This window comes from Terrapene carolina, unplaced genomic scaffold, assembly GCF_002925995.2.
Source record: "Terrapene carolina triunguis isolate 2854851 unplaced genomic scaffold, T_m_triunguis-2.0 Scaffold113, whole genome shotgun sequence".
In the NCBI taxonomy this organism is placed as follows: domain Eukaryota; kingdom Metazoa; phylum Chordata; order Testudines; family Emydidae; genus Terrapene; species Terrapene triunguis.
In genome coordinates, this window is record NW_020664464.1 from 7,316,590 (window position 1) to 7,337,413 (window position 20,824).

The window sequence follows — 20,824 nt, forward strand, 5'->3', positions numbered from 1 at the left end:
GACTGAGTTTGCAAGTTCCCATAAAATTCACACTTATGGCCACTAGAATGGTGAATAAAAAGAGGTATTGAACTGGAACAAGGCACTAAGGACCTCATAAGAGAAGAAAAGCTAAATGATTGCTCAGCCCAGAGGACCCTCAATTGAGTACTCATTGTCTGCCAAAGAAAGCATTAATGGCAGGGTGTAAGTATTCTGTAGATATGCTGACATTCACTTTTTCATCAAGATGCTGGTACAATAAGTCTTTCAGAAATCGATGGCCTCTTAAAAAAATTATCATTAGATGAAGTTGCACAGTTGGACACATTTCAAAGTGCAACAATACAATTCTTTCTTGATGTATATGTGCTATTTCATCTAAAACTCTTGTTTCATTAAATTAAAGAGCACGGCTGACCGGCTAGGGCACAGCAAAGAAATTGATTAGTTCAGGTTTCAGATCTTCAGTACATTCAAAGACTTTCATTAAGCAAGTATATTTCAGAGCTGAATTCTGTTTTTGTAACTCTGAACTCGTTGATATTTTTTTCTTAACATTTATTGTGCCCTGAAAAATATCAAATTTGGTAATGTGGAGTTAGATGTGTAGCTTTACATGCTCCGTTGGAGATGGATTTGTTTAAATTCGAAGTATTGACTAATACAGAAATATGACAACTTTGTTTTGAGGTAACAATGAATTTTGTAGGGAGAAGATTTGGGCTACCATTTGTTGTGACGCTCAGATTAGATATAGAGCTGAATTTTTTTTTTTTTCTTTTGCAACTTAAATTTGGAACATTGTCAGCTTTTACTTCAGGCAGCTGTTTTGGGCTCAGTGGTAAAAACTCTTTTCTTCAAATAACTTAATGGTGTATTGTGACTTGGTGATAAGTTATGATAAAATTAATATCTAAATGCAAACCTTTTCTGGTATAAGTATTACATAAACTTATAATAGGATCAAAAGTTCTTGTAACTGACCTGTAGATGGGTTTAAAATAATGGAACAGTTGATGAGTAAATGCATTTAGTGTATAAATGCACTAAAAATGTTAACCTTTGATGTTACTCTAAAGTTAAGTCCACAAAATCAAGGAACGTCAGAGCTCATATTTCCATATTGACCATAGCTTCTGTGTATTGCCAGGCTTTAATGATTATATATAAATGGTGTGTAATGTTTATTTGCTGTGGTGATATAGTGTAGAAACTTTTAAAATAAATGAAAGAATGTATTATAACCTGCGACAGTCTAGCTGGGAAAGGCAGTATGTTTGTGTGTGCCTAATATTGTGATTTTTAATGTCTCTGTTTTGTTTAATCATAATCTAAGGGATGAAAGAACAAACTTCTGGGGAAGTGCCTGGCAATCCAAAAAATGAAAGTTGACAAGAAAATCAGCTGCTTTAGTGTTAGTGGGTTTTCATGTCTTCCATATAACATCTTCCACTTGAGTGCAGAGTCTTTAAAACCTCAAATTCAGATCTAAACTACAGAGGTGCAAAATAGCACTGTTACAGTTCAGTATAAATTGTCTTAAATTGAAAAACATCCTTCTAAATTTCAAATCCTATGAAGGCATTTGGTAGATAATAATCATAATTCTTATTAAAACTGGTGACGTCTAGTCCCTAGGGTGTAGCCAGCCTCAAATTGATGCTTTTTGCTGGCTGATCACCAGCATGGCCTAAGTGCTCATTATGTTGTAGAGAGGGCCTTTGGAGCTCTCATTACGTTTGACAGGAATTCTCTCTAGGGGGAAACTGGGCATTAGCTAGACTCCTGACAGGCTGAAATTATTCCTGCTTTATGGCTTATAACCAAATGCTAGCAAGGCATCATCAGGGGACACAAGAAATTGTCATTTCTGACAACATCTTTGTTACAGAAAAATGCAGTGATGGGGAAACTTTCCACTGAACAAGCGTTAATGTTCTGAAGGCCTGTCTCCTGTGTAGATGTTACCCTTGCTCTGTGTGAAGCCCTTCAGAGTTGTTGGTCTGATGAAATTTTTTTTTTATGCTACTTCAGTGACTCTTCACACAGTGAAGTGCTGCAGCAGTGTTAAAATAAAAGTGTCACCCAAATAAAAAGTGATGTAATTATAGCTTGCCTTCTCATGTCAAAGCTGGTTTGTTGCACAGATATTATGTATTAATGTTGTGTCAACAGTTCCATTATCCTTTAATTCAGGAGTTTATAACAAATTGGGTGGAATAAATTCACAAAGGCTTGAATGTTATAAACAGCCCTTTAAAAAAGTACATATGCCATTCTAAAATGTACTGCATTAACCTAAGCATTCTTTTAGAAAGTGATGCACTGAGGTCAGGAAAAGGCAAAGTTAAGGCTGCGGAGGCAACCTTAACTCTGCCCCTTGTGCATATGTATTACAGTAGTTTTTAATTACATATGCCTCTCCCAGGGCTTCTGCCTTATTTTAACCCAGGAACATGGACAGTGCTTAGTGAGCAAAGTGTCTGTTAAATATATTTATCCTCACTGGTCAGTTTGTAGCTTCCTTTCTTGTTTTTGGCATGAACTAGCTTTGGTAGACTTAAATCAGACTCCTTATATTGTTTAATATAGGTTTTTATGCTGTTTTACAGGTATCCACATTAAAATAAATAGAAATGAAGAAACACAAAACAAAACTTAATAAGCCAAAACAAAAAAAAACCCCTATAGAATTGTTCTCAACTAGTGTTTGGATGTGTGTAGCAGAGGTGAGATGATGTTCAGGATATATTGACTTGACTTGCATGTAGATCTTATACGCATTAGGACATTACATTCTAATGACTGGGGAGCATTTTATAGGTTTTTAAATGTTAACTTTCATTCTCAATCCTTTCCTACTGTGACATCCATGGCCAGCAATGGACACACTGCAGCTGCTGGCGCCGAGGCATACTGTCTGTCGGGTGTTAATAGCCATATTATACTCGAAGGGCTGCTGTCATCGGGTATTAGAGCAATGTCTCTCTATTTTCATCAGCCATGTCTGTCGTCTTCTGGAATAAGTCAGGAGATAAAGCTTCCTGTGTGTTTAATGTCCAAATTGTTTAGGTGTAAGATTAGCTTTTGTTCGGTGGCAGGCAGCCAAAGAGAGAGCCATCACTGTTGAACCCACTGACAAAGTTATATAAACTACTACAGCGTGTGGTGAGTTTCTGCTGTCCTAAAATTGACAGGTGGGTCTCTGAGTCTTTGGGTGGATAGTTATGATCTTTGACCTGCCTTCAGGCAAACGTGTCTTTCCACTTTTTTTGGCTTATTGCCTTTCTTCTTGCAAAATAATAAAAACCCTTAACTGCTTATAGTAGTACAAGAGTTAAATGTCCTCTTAGTTCACTCTGTCATGTGAAATCACTTTAAACAATATTCAAGAGCCAAGTCTTTTACTATCACGATCTCCAGGAGCGGTTAAATAGAGGGGAATTAAGAAGCTTTCTTTGCTCTCTGCAGCTCTTTAATAGGATGGTGGTATTGTTGAAAGGGATTTTTTCTTAATTGCATTTTAGTTATTGGAGTCAATTTTATGATTTTTTTTCCTAAAGATTTTGATGCTGTGTAATGACGACATTAAGTGGCTTTGTTAACTTTTGGAAACTTAAGATACATAGAATGTGTTTGTGTCTTAAAGAAAACATAAAGATGGGATCATAATGACTTTCTTCCCCTCTCAAAATGTCATATTTACTTTACAAATGTGATTAATATATAAAAGAACCATCAGCATTTCTAAATGAGCGTAGTCATCTCACTTTATACCCAATCTGAGCTCTGGGTACGAGAAAGCTCAGAGGATTGGTAATGAGACAGAACATTTCACCTCTTGGTCATTGGCTTGCCCAGGTCAATGATGTAGTTACTGCTATCTGTCAGTTATTCAGTGGACTATGCTAAATGAGCTGGTAGTCTTCATCCATTTCTAAGTAGGTAGCTTGCCACTTTGTCAGACACCATTACTGCAGTCCTTTTAACTAGTCTCAGCAGTTGGACCTAATTTAAACACAAGTTAAACAAATGGGTACTTTATTATTCTTTAAATTATTTTAGCACCAAGGAACCATGGACCAGGACCCCACGGCACTTGGCGTTGTACAAACACAGAACAAACAGATGGTCCCTGTCTCAGAGAGGTTACAGTTTAAATAGACAACACAGGCACAGCCTGGGGGAATTGGAATAATGCACGGAGTTGACAATGTGATGGTGGCAAGCTTTCCAGGGCGCTTGTCTCCCTTATCAGCAGTGCATTTGGAAGCAGAAGAAACTGAAAATTGTTTTGTTTTCAAGTTGGTGTCCCTTTAAAAAATGAGCCATTTGGTTTTCAATCATAAGTGTGCTGTAACTTTAATTTTTATAGTTGACAATTCAGGGGAAAAATTGATTTAGACAACATTTTAAGAATTCAGCAGTCCATCTGTTAGTAAAAGGGAAACTTTTATTTTTTTTTAAAAAGAACACATGAGCAAACTTCAAGAAAATGCAGCAAGCCTTCATCAGTTTCCTTAAGTTTGCAAGGAAACTGGTGTTAATAAGAATTTTGTTTTACAATTTAGTTATGAGAGAGATGTCTGTGTGTTATATCCTGGAATGTGGCCTGTACTTTTCTGGTATGTGTTTCAAAACAAAACATCTTTGGCAAAGTAGTAATTAAGCTGCTAAAGATATTGGGCAGCAAACTGAGTTTCTTCCCAACTGATGTTTTTGTTCCTCTTGCAGCTTTTTGATGTCTTGGATAAACAGTCGGTCAAAGTAACTTACAAGTAAGGTGACCAGTCAGTGTATTGACAAGAACAGACACAATAGAAAACTGCATTAGGAGGCAAGCCATTGGGATTTGCAGTAAATATATTACAGAACACAAGTGAATTGCCGATACTGCTTGTTTAGCAGTTTGCAAGGGCAATGCAAGTATGGATTTTTGAATTAGAAGGGAAGGACTGTTCTTTCTCTGTGCCGGAACATCTAGTTGATGGCTGAGGAGAAAATTGATTTAGAGAACAAAATGCTGCTGCCTCTGTTTTTGCCATTTGAAAAGCTTCTATGGATTAGTGAGTGAAAACAAAAAGGTAGCTTTCAGTTTAGGAGAAGGGGAGCAGAATGGGTCTGTTTAGCTGCATCTTGATCAGGTATTAAGCACATGAGATGGGGGGAAAAAACAGCTATTGTGAGGTCAAGATAAGGAAAGGGCATCTATAGCTGAAGCTTTGGGTTTTACACAATCTGCTTAAGTCTGCCTAGTTCTAAAATTGTTTTAGAAGTGCTTATCTTCCGATAAACCCAATCGTTGTACTCTGCCCTGTAGTAGATCCAGTTAGTTTTATTTTTAGCTTAATTAAAAGAAATGATGGCAACTAGTTAGCTTGGGTAGCTCTGTAAAATAGAATATAGAAGATTTCAGGTATTCTCCGTGTAGTAAACTGTTTGCAGTACTGCCGCTCTTGCTCGTGAAGTCTTATGTCTGCAGTAGCTTAAGACAACATTCACATGCATGACCTATTGGTATCAGTGTAGAAACATGTCCAGTGGATTTTAATAGCTTCAAAATCAATGCTAAATCTCTTTCAGTTTAACTCTTGTTAAAGGAACATGGCCAATGTAAACATTTCACTTCTTTCTTGGAACCATTAATAATGCCCTAAAATCTTTATTTCTTTAAATTTAATTGGTCATTAAATTTGCAACATCACTTGGTAATATATTGTCATTCTGATGTGTAAATGTATAAAAGTTGCATAATTAGTGTACATACCTTTCAGAAAAGACTTCCTGCGTATTAATTTTTATACTTTGATGTACTAGGGGATGGCTACGCCAGTTTCTGTGGTATGAGTGTGAATTTTTCCATGTTACACTAACTCCAAGCAGCTCCTTCTCTTGATCCTCAAATCTGATGACTTTGTGTCTGAGTCATTCCACTGAAGTCCAAATTGCACCAACATTCTAATCTTTTATTTGAATTTTGGTAGCACCCAAAGGGCCTCAATCGAGATCCAAAACCTATTGTTCTAGGTACTATAAAAGTGCGTATTTGGCTTAAAGAGTTCACTATCTAACTTGAAAAACCCTGGCCCCCCCCCAGCTGTGCAACACTTCTGGGTTTTTTTTATTGCTACTTCCTGATACAGGAAAGTTCTATATGGTAGGAGCTTCAGAGGGCATTCTTGCACATTGGTACATGTGTGTGGGTATGACCTATGTAGACTGGTATAAAGGGCCAAGTCTACTTGTCAAGACACACCTGTCAGGGATGGTCTAGATAATACTTAATCCTGCCATGAGTGCAGGGGACTGGACTGGATGACCTCTCAAGGTGGGCAATTAGTGTTCATGTCTGTGCACAAGTAGCTTTCTGCATGAATTTTTTTTACCCTTCCCGTCCTATGATAAGCATAGGGTAGACATGAAAGAGTTACTAAAGGTGACAGGATATTTAGAACTGGCTACAATCAGTATAAAAATGGGTAAGATTTAAAATACACCTCTACCCCGATATAATGCTGTCCTCGGGAGCCAAAAAATCTTACTGCGTTATAGGTGAAACCGCGTTATATCAAACTTGATTTGATCCACCAGAGTGCGCAGCCCCCCACCCCCACCCCCCTGGAGCGCTGCTTTACTGCGTTATATCCGAATTCGTGTTACATCGGGTCGCGTTATATCGGGGTAGAGGTGTAGTTAAGAGATGTCCAAGGGGGAGAAGGCAGATGGGAGTAAAATGCCAGTTCTTGGTCCTTTGTGTTTCTGTAAAGGAAGAGTCTTAATGTAGAGGCCCAGCATCAACGGGAATCAAATGCTGCATAGAAAGTAGAGATTCTACCTGCAGCACCAGCGTCTAGCTGAAGGAGATACTGTATCCCTTTGTCCTGGGGGAACCATTTATGTGGTTGAGGTTCTTCATGCTTTAAGTTGGATGCATGTTGGATGGCTTTGGAGATGCTCTTGTTCCTAGGAGGGGACAGTGACAACTAGGTGGAATTGGGGCTTCAAGAAGAGAATTGGGTGGTAAACAGTTGACCAGAGGTAAAGCTTAGTTTTACATTTATTCAGTTATGAGGCCTAAGACAACTTCATTGTGTAGTCCAGGCTAGATGTTGAAATAAAACAGTGGAGCTAGTTACAGGCCTCTGTGAATATGCATAAGTCTTGAGTGTTGTCAGAATTCATGAAGTGGGACATGATGAAAATTTGGATTAGCAGGGAGATGTGATAAGTGTCCTTCTGTTAAGACTAATTTAAAAAGAGGCCTGACATACTAAAGATGTGTGAAAGGCTGTTGTCAAGATGCTAAAGTGTTCCTTATTCCTGCCAGTTGGCCTGGGTTCAACAGCATTTACAGCTGAAAGTGGGATGGGCAGTTGTTTACAATGCTTGGTCAATAGCTGCTGCAGAGCAGCTCACTGTGCTATTACAGAGAAAATTGGAATTGGAAAACTGAAATGTATCCAGTGACTGTACTTTAAAGTTGAGTGAAGTCCAAACCCACTTCTGATAAATGTAACAGTTGACTTGTGTATCATATATATACTTATGTTGGAATATTGTGGCCTTTCTATAGCTTAAACTGACACCTGAGAGGCTTCAGAAAAATGTAGCCTAGGGTCTGGAATCAAAAATGTAAATTTCCGCATTGTGACACGCACATAGTATGCTTTGAGACTTTAATAGAGATCCTGATATTTTTATTTCCCAAACAAACTACATGCACCCTACATTTTCAGTGGGGAAACATTAAAACAAATGTGAGGAAGTCATCTTCTAGGGTTTACTCTCACAGTATTGTGGCTGCCTTACTTTGTGATTTAAAGTGAGTACAAATACAAACATTGGGCAGAGGGAGAGATGCATTTACTAGCTGTCATGTTAAACTGTTGGCTTTTGCCCCAAATACAGGAATTGTTCCCTTTATTTTAAATGAGTACCCATTGCTGCTTATTAGATAGTTTTCCTTTCATAGAGTAAAAAACCTCACCCCTCCTGTTGGTGAGAATATTGGTAATGACAGTGTTTATAATTTTAAAATATAGTTTAAAAGCCGACTTCTACGGTTTGTCGTATACTGGTTAATATGGCTGTAAAGAGGAGATGAATGTGGCTACTTTTCTGAGTCTATTACTCAGGAGGCCTGTAAATTTGATTGGCTGTTACAATTCTAGCAGAATCATTCGATTTCAGAGCAATAGAAAGATAAGATATCCAATTACCCAAATGATTTGCAGGGTTAGCCAACGTTGTCATGGAGACGCGAGTTGGAACAAATTAAATTTTAAGCAATAAAATAATCTTAAAGCACGTCTGGGAACAAGAAAATTTGGCAGTGGCACTTACCTGAATTGAATCTTAGCTTGACACGCTGTTGTTTGACATTGATATACTGTGGGGGCCTCAACTTTTAAATGGCATGTTGTCTTCATGTTTTTTTCTTTTTGCAGCCATTGCCAAAACAAGGCATGTATTAGTTGTAAATAAATGGTTATTAATAATATATGCTTATCTCAATACTCAACCTGGATTCAATAATGCTTATGAACAGCAGAGTTCATAGAATGTTAGATTTAAATATTAAAAAGCCTCAAATGATTTAAGTTTTCAGGTTGTTTATATTTAAAAAAAAATTATTTGCAACTAACATTTTTTAGTGTCTTTTATACAACAAATTTTTAGCAGGCATAGTGGAGACTAAGAAGCTTGGAAGCGCCTCTTTGTGGTGGGGGAGACTTGTGAGTTATGAACACATTTTTGTTTTTGAGGTTCTTGATTTTTTGAAAAGCATAAAAGCTTCACTATTGTTCTGTGTTGCTTTTTTCAGCAATGCTGCAGGAATATGAGAAAATACATACCTTTAAACTTCGACTGATGAAGAATAAAATTTGTGAAAGGATGTTTTTTTATTATTATTAATGCAACATTTAACTGATTCCTGGCTTGCAACATGGATTTAAAACAGTCAAGTGAGTCGCATAAAGAGAGCTTTTATCCACGTCTGTTAGACAGATGGAGATGAAAATTGGTCTGAGGTCAAGCCATTTGCAACATTCTCACATCCTTCGATTTTCATCTCATCCTCTCCACAGATCATCTCAAATGATTCAGTAATGACCAAGAGTGCAACATTGACCTTTATTCCCTGGTGGGTTAGTGTTACACGGTATAAATGGCTGGAAGTAGTTTCCTTCATCCAGAAGAAGTTCAGTGCTGTGATTGGCCTTCCATGTGGGGAAGTGCAAATGAAGGCAGAGTACTTAAATTTAGTTTCTAATGCTGTTGTAAACTTGAATTGACAGTCCATAATTTTTGTGTGTGTGTGTGTGTGTGTGTGTGTGTTTTTTTCTTTTTTCTTTTTTAAGATACTCGTTCCAATCTTTTCACACACTAGAATGCCTTTTATTAACAGGATGAAGTTGGATAACTTGATTAGTCACTAAATATTTTTTAAGGCCACTTTTAAATGTAATCTGTGTATTTTGGTAATTAGCTTTGGTCTAACTGGCAAAGACTTGATACAATAGGACCAGTTTTCTTCTTTTTGATTTTATCACTTGTATGCCTGCATTTCACATGCTTCTTAGTTTTTACTTTTTTTAAAGCTGCTTTTGTCCTATAATATATGGAATTTTGGTGTAACAGTTTAAATATTTCATTGACTACTTACTCTAAAGTGGGTTTAATCTAGTAATTCCTGTAAAAGATTATTTTTGCTATTTTATGATTTACAAAGAATACATAAGAAAATGATCTTGATAAGCCACACTGTTTATCACTAAGGGTCAAGTCCTGGTCCCATTGAAGTCAAGGGGAGTCTTGCAAATGGTCATCTTCCAACATTTTATATGAATAACTTTATTATTTAACCCAACTAGAATGTACTTTATTTTTCTGCCATCTGAACTTTGTCTGGAGAGACTTCATGTACAGTACACAAACTTGTTAGAAACATAGATGTCACTGGAAAAGGTGCAGAACCTCTGTAGTTGTAGCGAGCTTTTGTTTTAACATAGACTATAGGGTCATTTTAAAGCAAAGATGTGTTTTTTGAACATCAGGTTTTTATATTTTATACTTGCACAATTGGCAAAGAATTTACTTTTTAAATTATAAGAAGACTAGATAACTGAGACTTGGATTTTTATTCCTATTACTCCCTCTTAAACTGTTCTCCACATTATCTAGCATTCTAAAATGGATATGAAATGTGGCATACAAAACTGAATAATTATAAGGAGGTTAAAAGGCCACAAATGTGGCATGCAAAATCCTGCTCTCACAAGCTTAACATACACCAGAATCAGACTGAATGCTTTCATATCTTGATCTAGTTTTGTGACCTACAAAGTGCTATTTTCAGATCTGTGGGGGCAGACTTCTCTTTTAACAAAGTGCACTAACCACACTGTTTCTACATGATATGCTGCTAATTTTTTTTTTTCTTTCCAATTTGGGCTCTTAAGTTTTGAGGTGCCTTTTGAAAACAGATAATGGTATTGAACCACAATATTTAACACGCCTTATTAAATATTCCAAATATATGATTTAAGATAAAGTTGGTTCAGATCTGATATATCATTTACAGGGCTAGAGGTGGTTTTTATGGATCCTTGTCGCTAAGGACGCTTACACCCTATCTACACTTGTAGAATACTCTTAATAAATAAAATTACTGCATTGTTAACATATGGTTAGTTCCTACAGTGTTACCTATATTGGGGGCCCTAGTGTAAAAAGGCCACGTGCCTTATATTATAGGTTGACTTGCCCCAGTCAGAGGAGACTTGTGAAATACTATGTCAAAATGCCTGGTGTGCCCTCTGTGCTAGGTCTTCTTCCAACATTACTAGCAAAGATGAGCTAGTGGTAGTAATGGTGAGAACTTGTTGAAGTATTTTTCTTGTGTAGCTAAGGCCTAATATGGGGGTGATGTCTTTTAAGATTACATTGCACTTTTTCCTTTCTCACTTCCAAAGCAAAAACTATCAGCTTCCTAAAGAAAAGATTGGTTTCAGCGTGGTTTCCATATTCTGCATTTTAAAAACAAAAAAGTTGTTTGCAGGTTGTATTTTAGAATACAAAATCATCTGCTGGATCAGACATTTGTGAAATATTTTATTAGTATTAATCATTCTTTTATGGAATAAATAAATATTGTTGGTACAAACACTGCTTTCATAAGTGCTTAAAAAGATCTGTATGACAGAATCTTATTTAGGAATAAGCATGGCTGCTTTGTTTTTTGTCATTTATGTCAAGAATGCAACTATAGCAAAATGACATATTAAAAATACAAACACTTATGCTTAGCAACAGTTAGGTCAAAACATTTGTCATTAATTAGAAGGAACCAAGGCAAAAAAATTACATGAAGACAACACTGCAGGCTCAGCTTCACTTTGCAAAATGCAGCTGAATTCCTTCATGTTAATTTTAATGATGCTTCAAAAAGGAGGGCAGCACTTGAATCAGGGGTCTGACAAGCTTGTCATTTGCAAATAAATCAAAAGACCATCATTGCAACAGCAAGAACCAATGAATGGAGTTGCTTTGTCATTCTTTGATAGGCCTCACACTCAAGCCTGCTATTAAAAATGAATGTATTCAAGAGGCTCTGCATTAAGAACATAAACAATTAAGGGCACTTGAGATGTTCTGCTAAGAGCTGCCATACAGATACAAGAGCTTTCACATGCAATGCAGGCCTCTGCAGTCTGCTTTGCCAGTGAGCCAAAGAGAACATGGGCAATTAGTGTTCATGTCTGTGCACAAGTAGCTTTCTGCATGAATCCCCCCCCCCCCCCGCCCATTGTTGGTCTTCAGGCATACATAGGGCAGTTAAAACAATCTGAGAATAGCTGCATCAAATTGGAGACTGCCCCCAAGTAACTGTTAAAAGAACACTTTTAGCAACTGCCAGATGACTAAATATAAATATGTATCTTTATAAGCCTCAAAAATTGATGACTTAAGTCATGATTACTAAACCATTCAAACTCTCTTAAAGGAGTTGAGTTTTGTTTTTCAAGCATATTTCTTTCTAGGAGAATTGTGATGGGAGTTTGTTCTTGCAATGATGGATTTAAATGGCTGTAATCCTGTCTGGATCTGCATTTGAAACTTTCACAATTGGCAATCCTGTAGGAACACAGAATACACTTGTGTTCTTTCCTGGATTGCTAAATGAGCAACTAATATTCTTTACAAGGTAATAACGTGGTGGAGGTGAATATGTAGAAACTGAACTAACTCATTACTTGTATACGTCTAGGTAGCCTAAGTTTACGGAAACAACTTTTTTTTTTTTTTTTTTTTTTTTTTTTTTTTTTTAAACCGTTGGGGATGGAAGACTTCAGAGGAGCCAGGGCAAAGTTAAGTGTTCTGTGGTCACTAGTCATGTTTCCAGTGCTTGAGAGAGGAAACTGATGTAGTTTGGATATTAAATCTTGATGTAGTTTGGGTATTAAATAATCCCTTTAATAGCTGCTGATGGATTTTTGGTGGATACTCGAAGAATGTCTTTCTTTGAACTGAAATTTCTAACTTTCAGTATTTTAAAAGGTCCCTAGAGGCAGGTGCAAAGGAAAATTACTAATTAGGTACACGAGTCTGAATAGAAGGTCATTGTTACAATAATGTTGTCAAAGTAGAAAAACATATATGTAGCTGTTAAATATTGTGGTATTATCTATGGGTATTGTAGGAATTGAGTGTTGTAGCTAGATGTACATGATGACTATTTCTCATCAATATATGTGGTGTTACATGGTTTAGTCATAATTTTCATCTTTCAAGCTTAAACTTTCCAAGCTTTATATGTTCCTGAAGATACGTTTTAAAAACAAAGTTTTGTTGGATTGAAAGGATGGTGAAAGCTGTGATGGGCAGTGATTGTTTTTTCCTATGTTAGTAAATTCTTGAAACTTGGCATAGTCTGGTGAAAATCTGTTTTGATTTATCAACCCTTGAGAATTTCACTCTATACATATGGAGTCAACTTTTTCATGAACCTTGTTGCAAAGGTGATACAGTAGGCAGCGAAGGCAAGCTACATTGTGCATGATATTACATAGCTGGATTAACTATTCATCTTTTAGTTCCCTGATCTAAAACAATTTCCAGGTATTTTGGTGACATGACTAATAAATGGGGTCATCAGCCTACTGTTCCATTTTTTTGCTACCAAAATACCTACGTCGCTTAATATTTGGGGCATGTCCATGGGAGTTGAAGGACGATGGGGGGGCTCAAAAGACTGCTAATGGGTTTGCAGAAGACTTATAAATCATGATTGCTAGGGTCTTCAATAACAAGGGGGTTTGTAGAGGTGTGAACTTAAAACCAACCAAAAAAACTCCCAAACCACACCCAGACAATGTTAAGGGGTTTGCTTCCCCATTGTTTAAATTCAGAAGGGACTTTTGGATGAGACCAAGAGCAATATCTCTTCAGTCCCCTTCCTCTCAGTGCACATACTCATATGCTGACTCTTCGGTTTCAGGTTTGCTGTTGTGGTTATTCTAGTAAACACTTTTGCAGGGCCTTGGGAAATAAGTATGCGTGTGCATCATCAGAACATTGCCTCGGTGCTGCTCTTATGCTAGCAAGAGATAGGCATTGGTGCTCTCTATCCATAGTTTGATCCTATGAACAACGTAAAGTTGAAAATTAGACATTTCTTTTTCAGCTGTAGTAATAAATGTTAACTTTTACAATACTAGGGCCAGCGTCATAAAATGAAAATGAGATTTTTTTAAATTGATGGTGCCCCTTTGAAGTAGTAAGTGCCCATTTTTTAACAACGTGAAGAGCTCTGTTATCTCAAACATCTTTCTCACCAAGAGAAGAAGTTGGTCCAATAAAAGATACTACCTCACCCACCTTGTCTCATGTTTTAACAACTGACCTTTCAATGTATAGTAAAAGGTGACATTTATCAAGAATTAAGAGTGAAGGGGAACAGTGAAGGCAGTGCATTTAAAAACCCCCTAAAAACCCTTTATTGATTTTTTTCATGCATTTTTTTCATGTCACAAATATCTCTGGTAACTTCTTTGATTGAACTATGTAAATATCTTAATGTTCCACAAATTCTGAAATGCAGATTAGATGTAAACTAATTCTCAAATACTTCAGTGATGCAAGGTCAAAAGGCTGATTATTTTCCACAAGTATCAAGAGATTCACATTTGTCTGACCCATTTAGTGTTTTTTTAGGGAAAAGAAATCAGAAAATTCCATAAGGATGTTAAATTTCATGGACAAAAAGTTATCAGTGGTCCTGTTGTCTTGCTTTACTGACTTTGAACCATTTTTCATTCAATTTTTTTAATCCCTGTATATGAACAGAGGGCCTAACCTCCAAGTGTGAGACTTCCATGAAACACCAAGTATTTTAGAAATCTTGCTTTAAAAAACACACAACTAACCCCCAAAAGTGAAATCTCTAATCAGTTATAGTAAAGGATTACAGGCCAGAGAACCTTCACTTAGGCTCTTCTGACCAAAACTGCTTTCCACCTGAAACTAGAACTCATCTCCTCCCATCCTGAAAACAAAGGATTTATGACCTAATTTTAATTAGGTCATTCAGTCAATCAGGAACTATATATTACCACTCCTCTCTCATGGGGATTCAAGCCCATTACACAGCAGTCTACTGGCATCCTAATTGCTGGCAGATCTCCAGCTCAGGAGGGGCTAGTGTGTGGGGAACATGCTGCAAAGAGTGAGTTTTGGTAACTACGTAAGTGTTAGTTGCGTACGTGAAACTTACGAAAAATGCACATAATACACAAACTGGGCAACAATAGCTTGATCACTTTTAAAACTGCTACAAACATGTAACAGCTTTCCCATATTACTGTTGCTATTCATTAATTTTTTTTATTTGGATTGCACTAGCACTGAAGGCCCCTGTCAGACTCTGTCCCCCTGGACTAAGAATTCAAATAAAATGATCTCCACTCCAACGTTTATTTAAATAAAAAAGCTGTTTCTGGGCACTTGTCATCCTGTGGAATGGGAAGGAAAGGTCAGAGAAGCAACCACCTCTTCCTCCTCTAAGGAAAGGGAATTGTGTTCCCCTCCCTCCTTTCCACCCTCTCACCCCTTTAAAAAAAAAAAAGAAATTCACGTTAAGGGGAATACTATTGGTTGTGCCAGTCTTCAGTGGAACAGCTATCAAGTAACTGGCTTCTGGTCCCTGATTCTCTGCTCCAGCTCTGATGCAGGCTACAGGGCCCTCGGACTACTTTAACTTGCATCCACTGGCTTTAGTTCTCTAGGATGCTAAGCTCGGTGCATTCCCCTTCCCCAGCCTTCCTGCCAAGGGTTGTGGAGAGGGGAGTGTTCAGACAATTCTACTAGTTCTGCACCTGCTGGGCACTACCCTACACCCAGGGAATCCCCAGCAGGGAACTTGCAGGTGGCTTCCAAGTCTCTTGTTCTTCCTGGATGGTGCAAAGGGAGCAGAATGGGGCAGAAAATCTGCTCCTAGGACCATTAGGGTGGTGGGGCGAGGAGGAGGTTCAGTGGTTGACTTCACATCAGAATCTTGAGCTGTGGGCTGCAGCTAAGATCTTTGAGTAAGAGTTCCTCTAGTCACCATAATATTGGAATTTGACTTCAGGTAAATGGATGGGGAATCCTTGCTATCAACAGACCATTATCTTCTATTAACCCTAGCTCTTATTTTATAAATGGGGAAACAGTGATGTAGGGTTTAGTGATTTATTGGGGGGATGAAGATTCATGTTGATGATGTAGAGTGTATTGGGTACAATTGGAATCAGGGGATCTGGGTTCTTCTAATCCTGGTTTTGATACGGACATGCTGCAAGTTGGAGGACACTTATTAGATCACTAATAGGTGTGTAGTGAGGTATAAATAAATGTCTGAAATTCTGTAAATAAAAAAAATGAATGTCAGTGACAGTTGGGAATAGAATTTGGGATTTCCTGGTCCCTCAGCAGGCACGTGCTCAACTCTAGACTGTGCTGTGTCTGAGAAGGAAGGTAAAAACATCCTTTCCCTTTGCCATTTTAATGGAAGTCTTGCAAAATTGATAATGAAATATTTGAGATTTGCCTGTTAAGCTCTGTTCTCTACTGTCTTCAATGAAGCTGATCATTTTCTCCTCTGCTGTTTCTTTGGGTTTTACAATTCTGTAGTCGTGTTCTGATAAGTTATCCACTGCTTCAGCGATTCCTTATCCTTGCCATGCCCCCTGTATGTTTGCCCTCAGGGTTCTGTTCCTTCCTTCATCTGCTCCATTATTTCAATTGTTTCTAAATAGATGTTTCCCAAATCAATCTCTCTGCCAAGTCTTCCCTGTTTTGCACCTGTCTCTTGGGTATTTCGTGTACACTTCTGATTCTATCTTGCTGTCTCAAAAACTCCTAATCTATCTTCACTATCCCTTCTCTATTAGATCAGTTTCTTCATTGGATGCTGCTTTTACCACCTTCTCAGTTTTCATTTTCAAGGTCCTGCAAAAAATTTTCCCACCTCCATGTCTGTTGCTATTTCTTTCAGCTCTCAGTCCTCGGTTGCTTCCTGCTCCTTTTGTCCATGTCACATTCTTCATGCCCTTCTGTCATGCTCCCCGCCTCTACTTACCTGCCAAACACCCTCTCCTCTTTCATATGTCATATGCACCTCTTCAGTAATCCTTTCTGCTGTACCTTTTCCATCCTCTCCATTATTTGAACTGTTGTTCTTTTTTTTTTCTTGACTTTTAAATTGTAAATTCTTCATGGCAGGCAATACATCTTGCTCTCTAAAAGGATTGTCTAAACACCGAACCTGATAAAAAATCACATGAAAGGATATTCGCTTCACATGCCATTTTTGTAGAACACTGTTCTGTGCAACTTGGTAAATTGAGTAATAAATCTGCCTTTTAAAAGGCTTTAACTTGTGTTGGATTTGAACAAATCCTTTACTTGTTAATGAGCTACTTATAAAGACCAGATTTTTCCTTAAATATATAGAGATTAGGTACTTGAGACATAGCAGATGTCCTAGAGTAACGAACTAGGTCAATGGCCTGATTAGGAGCCTATTAGTAATCATTTATACTTTCACTAGACATCTTTATGAATTTTTTACAATGCTTGCACTTAATATATGACCCTGTAAAGTAGCTGATATATGATAACGTATCTCATGCATGTTTTAACCAAAATATTTACCTTTTTTTCCTATAGACAGAAATCGCCAAGAGATTGAATACTATTTGTGCACAAGTTATCCCGTTTTTGTCTCAGGAAGTAAGTAAAACTGTTCAGCTGTTAAAGTGCAATTATGTTGCTTCTCTGTTTGCAAATTAGCTAGTTTTAAGACGTTAATTTTATCACAAGGCTCAAGTGTGAGGAACATCTGTTATAGCTGAAGTGTGTAACTCCTCTTACTACCCCCCCCCCCCCCCCCCCCCGCTAATTTGGTCTAACATCTGAGTTTAAACTGAGGAACTGGTGACAATAGCTCAACCTCAAATTAATTCTCTTCAGGAAAAACTATAAAATGACTAGAAAACCAATTTTTTGTTTTCATCTTTAATGACAATACTAAGTTCTACTTAATAGTCAAGTGTTAAATTCTGTGTAAATAAGAAAGTTGGCCTTCAATACTAAAATATTCAGATATTATTTTTGGGTAGGTAGGTAACACACAGTTGGTAACTCAAATACAAAATGTTGTTCCAGGGTATAAAAACATTGCTTGACTACAACTGTAGCATATTAAAGACTACTTCTGTTCAGTATTGGAACCAGCTTTGGATTAGACTTTCAAATACTTCATAGTTGCAAAAATGTAGGAAGCTGCCTAGTCTTTTTGTTGATACCTACACTATGTTCATTATATTGGATGCAGGAGTTATAAATGACTTGTAAAATGGACACTAGTTTAAAGTTGTCAGAACCTTCTCAGCTCAGTTGGAAACTAATGATTTAGTTACTAGAAGATATTCTCTTTAAAAGTTTCCAACATTTAAGTTACCTTTATGACTTTTGCCTCACTCTTAAACAATGAATAACAAATCAAGTACTTTACATCTTAACTGGCATAAGATGACCTATAATAGATAACCTGGGCTTCTGTCTTACTGTGCAGATTTCTATATAGAAACTATTTCTGTGCATACTGGTCTCGGTTTTAATGTACTGGTGTTTTTATGAGGTGGGAAGAGGAGAAGCTGGTATAGCTGTTCAACAGCTTAATAACACAAATTTTAACTTTTTTTTTTTTTTTAAATAGCATCAGCAGCAAGTGGCCCAAGCAGTAGAACGTGCCAAACAAGTGACCATGGCTGAACTAAATGCCATCATCGGGGTACGTGGCCTTCCAGGTCTACCTCCTACAGTGTGTATAACCAGCTTTCATTTCTTATTGCTTTGGTAGTTTTAAAATAAACTTGAAAATTTTTTGATATCTAATTCTGTTTTGATACCTAATATTATTGCTCAAACTTATTTGACTTGGCTCACTCAGATTTTAGAGGAGGTAGAATTAACAGCAGCTTATTTTGTAACAGAATGTCTTTTCATTCCCTGCACCCATATATTATATCAAAACCTTTGCTGCAAGAAAGACCAGGGAGTTTGGGAAAGATTTATTATCTATTGATCATGGGTATTGTATGCTACTTGATCTAAGTTACCTTTGTTTTGCCTCCTGCTTTTTGTGACATTTGAGTTTTTGGAACCTGTACAACTATTCAGTCTTCTTCCTTTTCCTTTCTTCTGCATCTTTCATGAATTTTAAAGTAGCAGGCTAATGAAAAGAAACTTCTCTTGCTTTTGAAGTAGTATTAATTGTCTGACATAATGTTCTAATAGCCTTTCACCAAGTTTGTGCTTCTAACTATGCTGAAATAAGTTAATACTACTTTCTTGTGACTGGTTGTCATTCACAAGTCATTTGTTTTGCATTAATGAACTCTGTGAACCGTGCATTCCTTCCACTGCATGAGTTCATTTCTCCCATCACTAAGTCTAGAATATATCTCATGTTTTCTGCCCTTCCAGACTAAGTGAAAGAAGTAGCCGAAACAAGAAGCCGTCCTTTCTGATTTTATTCATATGTGAGCGCCTTGAGCAGATTCAAATTACTCATTTATCAATTTATGTTAATTGCTTGTGAGAAGATGCCCTGCTGGTCTTTATAGTTCCCTCAGACACTTTGTAATGATAATTAGACATGCTGCTGTACGGATTAACAGTGCCATAGTCCAATGACGTCTACAGACAATGGAACCAGTTAATCCATCTGTGCTTAAAATTACATCCCAACTGGAGATGGAAAAAAAAACCCCATAAGAGCGAGGGAGGATTAAAAGAATGAGCCTCAGCTTGAAAACTCTCCTTTCATCAGTTTCTCAATTGCAGATCTGCAGTCGGTTTGCCTGTGGTAAGCTATTGGCAGTCAATTAGGTGAAATAAACTGGGAGGGTGACCTTCATTTCCTTTTAATAGCTTTTTCCTCCCTCAAATGGGGAGGTTCAGTGGATTTTCAGCTTAAATTTTATTCAAGCTGCTTTATTACACTTGACAGATTAGCTTTGCATAAACATACCCCCCCCTTCAAATCGGAACCCTGTTTTTCCCTTTTTTTCAAATTTTGACTGTTACTGAGTTAATTCACTAATCATGTTTAATAAAAGTTACATCTGTATTATTTGTCCGCAGTCTTCTCTGTGCTTTGCTTGCATAATGAATTGCCTTATTTTGAAGATCAGATCAAATATATATACAAGAATACTGTATGAATAATATTTGACTAGCAAAGATTAATAGCGTTGTGTTTTCTTGTTGTTTTAAAAGTGTACAATTTCCCTGAGGGCAGATCCTGAATAAAAAGTCCTTTTCATAGTGGACTAAACTTGTAGGACACTTTTTTGCACAGTGTTTAAAAAACAAAAACAAAAAAAACCCAACAACATTAAAACATCTTTGTCATTGGACCAAGAAATTATCCTGACAGTGAAGATTTACTGTATAGCAAAACTTGTCTTCCCAAACTCGCTATGATAGTGTTGTCCCAAGTGGCATTTGCTGAATGTGTACTGTTCAGTTCTCTGCTCTTAGGTCTACAACTACAACGTACAATTGTGACTTTTATAGGCAGGGGTTTTTTGGAGGTAGGGAGAGGTATGTTAATCTTATGAATAGAAATCTCAGAATTTTTTAATTTTAAACTACCAATGATCCTTCAGTAGAAGCATTTCCATTTGTTTTATGAAAGAGTACTCAACAATGCTGTCATAGTTCAGATGTTGTGAATGAGGGAATAAACACGTAGTTAGCACAAATGTATTTTAATTTTCAATGTAGATCTGTGTATTATGCATACCAGAAATCAGATGTATGTCAAAGTGATCTTTTACAGTTTTAGGTGATCAATAATTATCCTATGCTGCACAATAAGTTTCATGCTCTGACATATGCTTGATTTTGTTTGAAAGGGATTGTGTGCATCCTGGAAAATCAGAGTAGCATAAAATTGGGTTGACAATTCAGTGGACCTTTGCTCCCCTTCATTGAACATGCAGTGTGTCAACCTGTCTCCCCAGAGGGGAGGAGGCATCAGGAGGCTGGCTATTCCTACAATCAGCAGCTGCACTGAAAGTAAACACAGCCCAGTTTGATAGCAGCTGTCCGTATTGTTCAGGGACCCGACTTAGTGTAAAGAACAATAGAGGGGCCATACTCTTAAACTGCAGTGTCTTTCAGGCTAAGAAAAGAAATAGTAATTTAACGGTTTAGACATCTATTATGAGTGTGAAAGATCATGAAAGACTTCTTTAAAATGCAAATAGGCCGAAGCATTCTCCAACGG

At 37.2% G+C, this 20,824-nt stretch overlaps 1 protein-coding gene across 2 annotated transcripts in view; it reads left to right on the forward strand.

Annotated features, from left to right (window-relative positions):
- TLE1 (TLE family member 1, transcriptional corepressor) overlaps positions 1 to 20,824 on the forward strand; it is a 111,905-nt gene that overhangs the window by 4,502 nt on the left and 86,579 nt on the right. The window contains exons 5-6 of one of the 2 annotated variants that reach the window (XM_024193152.1): positions 17,194 to 17,256; positions 18,245 to 18,349. In XM_024193152.1, coding sequence (XP_024048920.1) covers positions 17,194 to 17,256; positions 18,245 to 18,349 — 168 coding nt within the window. The remainder of the gene's footprint in view (positions 1 to 17,193; positions 17,257 to 18,244; positions 18,350 to 20,824) is intronic. The other variant, XM_024193154.1, reaches the window with a different exon arrangement.